General features: G+C 39.2%; 1 protein-coding gene across 3 annotated transcripts in view; it reads right to left on the bottom strand.

The window, feature by feature from the left end:
* Window positions 1-7,500, bottom strand: part of esrrga (estrogen-related receptor gamma a) — a 74,569-nt gene that overhangs the window by 59,874 nt on the left and 7,195 nt on the right. For all 3 annotated transcript variants that reach the window (XM_068730635.1, XM_068730632.1, XM_068730633.1), the window contains exon 2: window positions 3,373-3,531. In XM_068730635.1, coding sequence (XP_068586736.1) covers window positions 3,373-3,530 — 158 coding nt within the window. In that variant the 5' untranslated portion in view covers window position 3,531. The remainder of the gene's footprint in view (window positions 1-3,372; window positions 3,532-7,500) is intronic.

Below are 7,500 nucleotides of genomic sequence, written 5' to 3'. Positions count from 1 at the left end.
GCTGCGTCGACATCTTGACTGTGCATGTTTCGGGGTGTGTGTATATATGTGTTTATCCATGACTGAGAATAAGGCGAGTTGAGTTAAAGGGGGTGGAAGTTAATGAGAGGTGAGTGTCTGAAACCGTCTCTCTCTCTCTTACGCTCTCTCTCTGCACCAGCAGTAATCCTCTTCTATAAATCTGCAATCCAATCAGCGTTGTCCACACTTACACACATGTACACACGCGCACACATACACACACAGAGCTGTTGGGAGGCCCATCTGTGTGTTAAGGCAATCTGCTTTATCATTATGATTACATTGGGCTCAGTTTACAGCAATGTGTGAGTGTGTGTGTGTGTGTGTGGATTCAAGCGCACCATGGCTGCCTGACATTAATCACATTCCCATGGTTTGATGGCCTAAATAAAAAGAGGAATAATATTGTTGCTGTGCAATGAAAAAAAACAAAAAACAAAATCAAAGAGTTAGAGTTTTTGATGGATGTCATCCTTTGTATGCATTTTGAAAAATTTGATTTAGGCCACAAGTATATAAATTCTGTTGTACCAGAATTGAAATTGGACTCTTTTCCAAAGACGCATTTAGTGTGTGTTTATGTCAACTCTGTGACTAAATCCAATCAACACAGTTGGAGGCCAGATATCCTGGAGGAAATGCGTATGTGAGCTTATATTGAAAGTGTGAGTGTCTACAAATACTCTCCTTCTACTTTGTGATGTATGCATGCATGTGTTAGGTGACTGGTATTTACAGTACCTTCATCTTAACCATTTAGTAGCAAACAATTTATTGATTTTATGCCCTTTTTTAAAAAAAAGACATGGCCCTCTTTATTGATTATTTAATGTTGCCATGTCACAGTAGGAAAAGCAGAGGTGTAAAGAATCAAATGAATAAAGGCTGAACTCCATTCAGTTGCTTCAGTCTCAGGTCCTGCTATTGTGCATACTGTCTCACACTGTCAAGACTTATTGCAACACTTAAATTGAATGAAGCCATTGTTCATGTTATTAGTCAGGCAGGAAGTATGAAGACTGCAAAAAGTCACAGTAACTGTAGCTTGTTTTAACTTTAACCCCAAAAGTTGAATCAATGCAGCACAAATAATGTGCCCAAATGTGGAGTTTAGCGTGTAGTGTCTATTTGTGTGCAAGAACGGCATGTGCGACTTGAAGCCATGGCGTGACTCCCTAGCCTCTGGCAAACCTTTACACTTCTCATCACCAGACTGCACTATCTGCCAACACACACACACACACACACACACACACACACACACACACACACACACACACACACACACACACACACACACTCACATTGTGCAGGTAACACTCCTCATGGTGATTGGCTGAGAGTCTGTGTGAGAATGGCTTGCCAGACCTCTAATTGGCTTGACCCAGACTAACCCTGAAATCCTATTGGACTAAGACTTCCCAGTCTACAGTGCGCACACAAAACACACACACACGCACAGACACACACACACCGACACACATACACACTGAAATGTACAGGGCTGTGCAAAAGCCTGTGATCAATGGTCAAATCAATAGTGTGTGTATATGCTGCAACAACAAAAACATTATTCATGATAATGTTCATCAACATAATCATGTGAGTTTGTGAGATCATGCAGCATTATGTTGTTTGGTAACAAACCACTAACATCCAGAGAGCACATCTTAACACATCAAATATTTTACAAATAGACAGGCATATCTGAGCCCTTTTGTATTTACAATGGAATTGAATAATGTAATTAATTAAATAATAATTGAAAATCATTGGCAGTGATGGGTTACAACACTCTCAGGTGAGTAAATAAAAATAGAATATAAACATATAAACGTATGTGCAATAAGCCTGCACTATACTTATCATTTACAAAACACATACTTACAATTACAGTTTTGCAATCTGGGGCTCTTCCTCTTATCCAGAGAAAACTTACAATGATTAAAAGACCGAGAGAGGAAGTGAGTGGGAGGATGAACACGAATAGAGGGAAAGTCTGCCTGTGTGTAGTGCGTCACACAGTTACTGTGTTTCAACATGAAACAAGCAGCATATTTACAGTTAATGTTCTAAAAATGGACTAAGACAACCCTCAGTTTCACCTGCCTGAAACAATACAAATGCAGAACTGGTTTCCATCTTAGAACTTGACAAAATGTCACTTCAGTTTAAACTTTTCATGCTTTACTACAAATGCAGATGGCATAGGGGACTAATGTTATGGTAATAGTGACTGTCCTTCAACCAAATGATAGGATTTAAAGTCTTTGTGCTGCGACGCATTTGCACTACTGAAGTGTCCTTGAGCCAGATGTTGAATCTCGCTTTCTTTGATGGCCCATATATACTGTAAAAATATAACTAAACAAAGATGGTGCTACAGGTGAAGAAAAAAAAATATGTAGCAGTATTAGTGCATCATTTCAAAAATAAAACATTTATCTTAGAACACTGTGTAAAACGTGTTAAGCAGAATTGGCATAGACACTGCTCACATGCACGCAAATAAAAAAGAATATTAGTATGAGGCAGAAAATAAAGCCCTTTCTCTTATCTTCTCTTTGCCATGATTTTTACATATTTATAGCACAGTTACAAGTAAAAATTGCTTAGCAAATGTTTAACACGTACACCAAATACAGTGAAACATTAACACTTTTAGACTGGGCCTCACCATGGACAATGGCTTTTCCATGGCTGTTGTCACTGATAATCAGAAATATTAGGGTTTGTAATGATATGGAATCTTAGCAGTCACTCTATGAACCCACAGTGGGGAATTTTTTAAACTCAAAAAAAGAAAATCAGATAAAATACAAATTGCTGATTCTGCTTGTGTCATGGCTATGCTATTAAAGAGGTATATCTGCTTATTGCAAAGAGTAAGTTTGACTACTGCACGAGGTAACACAAAAGCAGAGCATCTTACTACGGATCTAATAAATACGTGTCCTCAGAAAATGTAAAATGTACTTCAATCAGTTCGTACATATAGCCTTCTTCCATGGAATAAGGGAAAGAAGAAAGACCCGATGTAGGAAATATATAAATGAAGACGAACATACAGTATATATAACCCTCATACTTTAATAGATCGTAGAGAAAAGTTCTCAGCGCTATGTCTCTCTCTCTCTCTCTCACACATACAGACGGACCACTAAAAACACTGGCTTTTGATGTCTCAAAGTGCTTGTCTTTCCTTTTTTTTCATCTGGGGTTCATAGAGGTCAAGTGTGGCTTTTGTGTAAAACTGAACCGAACAGATTCCTAGATTCTTCTTCTTTTACGTTTTTCGCTCTTTTCCCTCCTTTTTTGTGTGTCTTTGGTCCACTCTTCATTCTATCTTACCTGGGGTTGTAGAGGGCATGTGCGTCTCTCATGTGGTTGGCCTCCAGTGGATCGTAGCTTTGGTGCATCCTCCAGGCGCCAGCGCCGCATTTACTATAGGTTGACTTGGAGTTATCGTCACTGCTGCTGTTCACCAATGGCCCCTTCGATAAGTTCATTCTGTAGGCAGGGACAAAGTGAGAGAAGAAGGGGTGAAAATACAGCCAGTGCAACAAAAAAAAAGGTAGAGAAACAGCCAATGTGGAGACATGACCTTTTTAATGCTACTTGGGGGTGTTTGATTAACTATCAAACTATTTACTATCAAGAAAAAAATACAAAATCTGTTAGAAAAAGATTGAAAAAGAAGTTATTAAATGAAAACATGAGGAGAAAACATACGTAGTGACATTAAACTAATTTAATACAACTGTAAAAAATGTGGAGAATTCTATTGGGAAATGGATGGAAAAAAGAAAAAATGTAATAATAAAATAAATATGAATTACAAGTGAAGCTAATGCACACGAAACACTCACATTCAGCGTTCACTTTTTGTTTGTCCTAATGTCCGCAGTTCATATAACAAACAGCTACAGACAACGCAAACGGTTACCGTATACGACTAAGTAAAGTAGTTGTGTAGTAGTGCACAGGCTGGACACATTTAGATAGATAGGACAGTCAGGTTCGAAGACATGTGGAACGACAGACCGATGCACAGGCCGACATGCTGAGGGCACCGACAAGCAGACAGACAGACAGCTGTCAGCCAGACACATGCACAGGTTGTGACTTTAGACCAGTACATGAGACTTTTGTCCTGGAATGAGTTAAGAAATTCCTGACAAATACATGTCTGTGCACAGATGTGGAGGATGCGTCAGGCTGCTAATTGAAGCACACCCTGGCTGTGTTTAACTTCAGAGGAGTTTTATCAGTTTCAGCCTTACAAAAAGGCTTTCAGACTGAGGGAATAAAAAAGTAAAAGCACCCGAGGAGGGACTGCTATCCGTCAATCAAACCCAGCACTGTTGTTAGGGGAGGAGCTGTCGCCGGGGTGATAAGGTCAATGTGGGCAACAGAATCAAAATCATCCACTGCTAAAATTAAATAAAAAAATAACAATACTTAAAGCTGACGTCAAAGAGGAGGAGAGAAGGCAGGGTTTATAATAAAATTGCCTGGGTGGCCTATATTTAAACAAAAATATCAGGGGAGAATAGAGCGGGGCTGTTGGGAAGAAAAGCACTTCATTACAGGCGGACACATAACATATAGAAAATACAGAAACCAATTTGGACTGGGGAACAATTGTCAGAACACAACTGATAATAAAGCGATCCTTCTAAAATAATGCATTAGAGATGCCTGCTGGCGATGCTTGAGGCCTCCCTGTGCTTTCCATTTTGAGCATTTGTATGTTTTTTTGCATAATGACAGATAAGTTAAACATTATTATGGGCCTAGAAAGAGAGAAAAAAGTTAATATCTATATTTAACTTAGAAACTTTGCTGAGAAATATACAAATTACATTGGTTTATGAAAAACACTGACTAATCTTTTCATCGTCAAACATGTCAAATCAAAAAACCTGGGAGCTGTTTAAGTAATGCAAGGAGCTTAGTAATAATCGTATTTCTCCTCAGTTATTGTTGTTTTGGTTTAGCTGGACTTTTCCTGTCATTACCACGTGTGTGTGTGTGTGTGTGTGTGTGTGTGTGTGTGTGTGTGTACGCGTGCGTGTGATGTCTCAGACTTTGTGTATCCGTAAACAGAGCAGGATGTTGGTATGTGTCACAAACACATGTTTAGCACACAAACACACACCACACAGACATGTGTGTGTACGTAGCTGTGTGTGTGCTGGTGTCCCACTGTGGGTTGCGGTTCAGGTGAGGGCTACATAGTCGGACAGGTAGACAGACCAATCACTCGTCTGACAGCCACCCTCCCTCCATCCACAGAGCTGGGATGGCTCAGTGAGAGGTGGAGGACCAGTGTGTGTAATATGTAGGTTTTAGTTCCACTCTGGTGAAAAGGAGGAATCGATATCTTGCTGCTGCTGCTGCTTCAGACACTTATTGGCTTTGGTTGCGGTGTCACAATGCTATATAGACAGGCAACACTTAATACTGCTTTTTTTTATTGGGGGAGTGTCCTGGTGTCACACCAGACTAAGGTACACCCACTGCCATGTATACATGATGTTGTTAGTTTCCTCATCCCTGTCTTTCAAGTTGCATACAAGCTGTTATGTGAATTGTGTCCTTCTGCAGGCAAACACAACAGACAAAGTCAATTAAATGTGGAATTACATGGAAGTAGAGCTAAATAAAGAGGAAGAAAGAGGGACATATTCAACTGATATTATAACAATGAAGTGACTTACTTATTTAGCTTTACATCCTCATTACCACAAACTATGAGATGCACTTCAGAGAGAAAATCTGAGTTTAACAGGTTCTGAAATAAATCACACTTTATATTTATTTATATTTAACTAAACAGCAAAAGGCTTTTTTTGATTTAGCAGAATTCACTTCGAGCCACTTGCATTAACTGTTGGGGATTACAAAGGGATATTGTTTTTTAATACATCATAACCATATCTTATGGCAAGGTAATCGGATATTTTTTCAATTCTTTATTCATTCTAGAAGATTAAATTTAGGCTGAGAGGCATCTTGAAATCAGCAGACAATCATTTAAATCAGGAATCAACAGCCGTGTGTTATTCTATTCAATAAAGGGACATTTTATAAAAGAAAAAGTACAGGCGGTATTAGTACAGTACTAATTATGAATAAAAAGGCAGTTAATATCAAAATTATTCTCTATGTAATTTGATTAATTTTAAGCATTCAAAACGTAAAAAAAGTATTTACAGATCAACACAATAAATAGCTCAGGTCATAAATTACACATGGATACAAAGTAAAAGGAGAGAATAAAGGAGAGGAGTATTAACTTATGTGATTCTACCTGACCTGTTTCACGCTCTTGTCACTACATGTAAGCTGCACCAGCACACACACACACACACACACACACACACACACACACACACACACACACACACACACACACACACACACACACACACGCAAATTATGGATGTGAGGTTGTGTGTGTGTATATGAGTGTATAAAGGTAGGAAGATCGTGGGTGTCTTTCTGATGCTCAGTGACTCACTCATGTGTTGCTGGCCCATCTGTGAACAGAATGACCATGACACAATAAGTGTGTGTGTCTCTGTGTGTGTGTGTGTGTGTGTGTGTGTGTGTGTGTGTGACATGGTGATGCAGTGATTGATGAGACAGTTGCCATTCTTGCTAATGCAAAACGCACCTATCCCTGAAGGGAGCAAATGCCACAACACACACACACAGGCACACACATATACACACAGGGCTGCAACTGCCCTACCTAATTACCCCTCTCGTCGGGGCAGTGTGATGTTTTCCAGTCACATATTCGATAAATATCCACACATGTGTAGTTGCATAAACCGTTACTTACAATCATGAACAAAAAACTAAGACGACAAATGAATTTGCAGGATAATCTCCTCCTCTGCTTCAGTAGAGCATAAATACACACTTTCGCCTGCAACAATTTGCAATAACAAAAACTAGACAAAACGCAATAGAAAAAAAATTAAACTGTTCAATTTCTTGCATTTTATTAATAAAACTGTGACTCTTTTTCTTTTAAAAACTAGGCTCCTAGGTACTAAAATGTGGTGAGACTACACCTTATTCCTGATATATTGCGATACAATTGTTGAAAATGTGAATTTATTTTCTGCATATAATAATGACGTATTTGTAAAACATCAAGTCTCATAAATAGAGTCTAACAACGACATGTATTTGTGTATGTGTTGGGGAGACTTTAAAGTGATCATTACATAATCATAAATACTGAGCGTATAAACATATTTATATGTGTGTGATTATGTTTCTCTGGGCAAACGGCATGTGCATCAGGGCAGGTGGGGTTTCGACGCTGCAGCCCTTTGTGTGTCTGAGTGGATGTGGATGTGTGTGCGCGTTAGCGTTAGCGACGGGAGCTGTTAGCGGGGCAGGCGGCAGATGGGCTGTCGGCCTTAATAGGGACTGAGCGGGTGCAGAAAGGTGACAGCT

The sequence above is a fragment of the Cebidichthys violaceus genome, unplaced genomic scaffold, assembly GCF_023349555.1.
Source record: "Cebidichthys violaceus isolate CVI_PGR_0920_01 unplaced genomic scaffold, fCebVio1.0.p SCAF_5, whole genome shotgun sequence".
Classification (NCBI taxonomy): Eukaryota; Metazoa; Chordata; class Actinopteri; order Perciformes; family Stichaeidae; genus Cebidichthys; species Cebidichthys violaceus.
The sequence above is the reverse complement of the archived record's forward strand: the minus strand, read 5'-3'. Positions and strand labels throughout refer to the sequence as shown.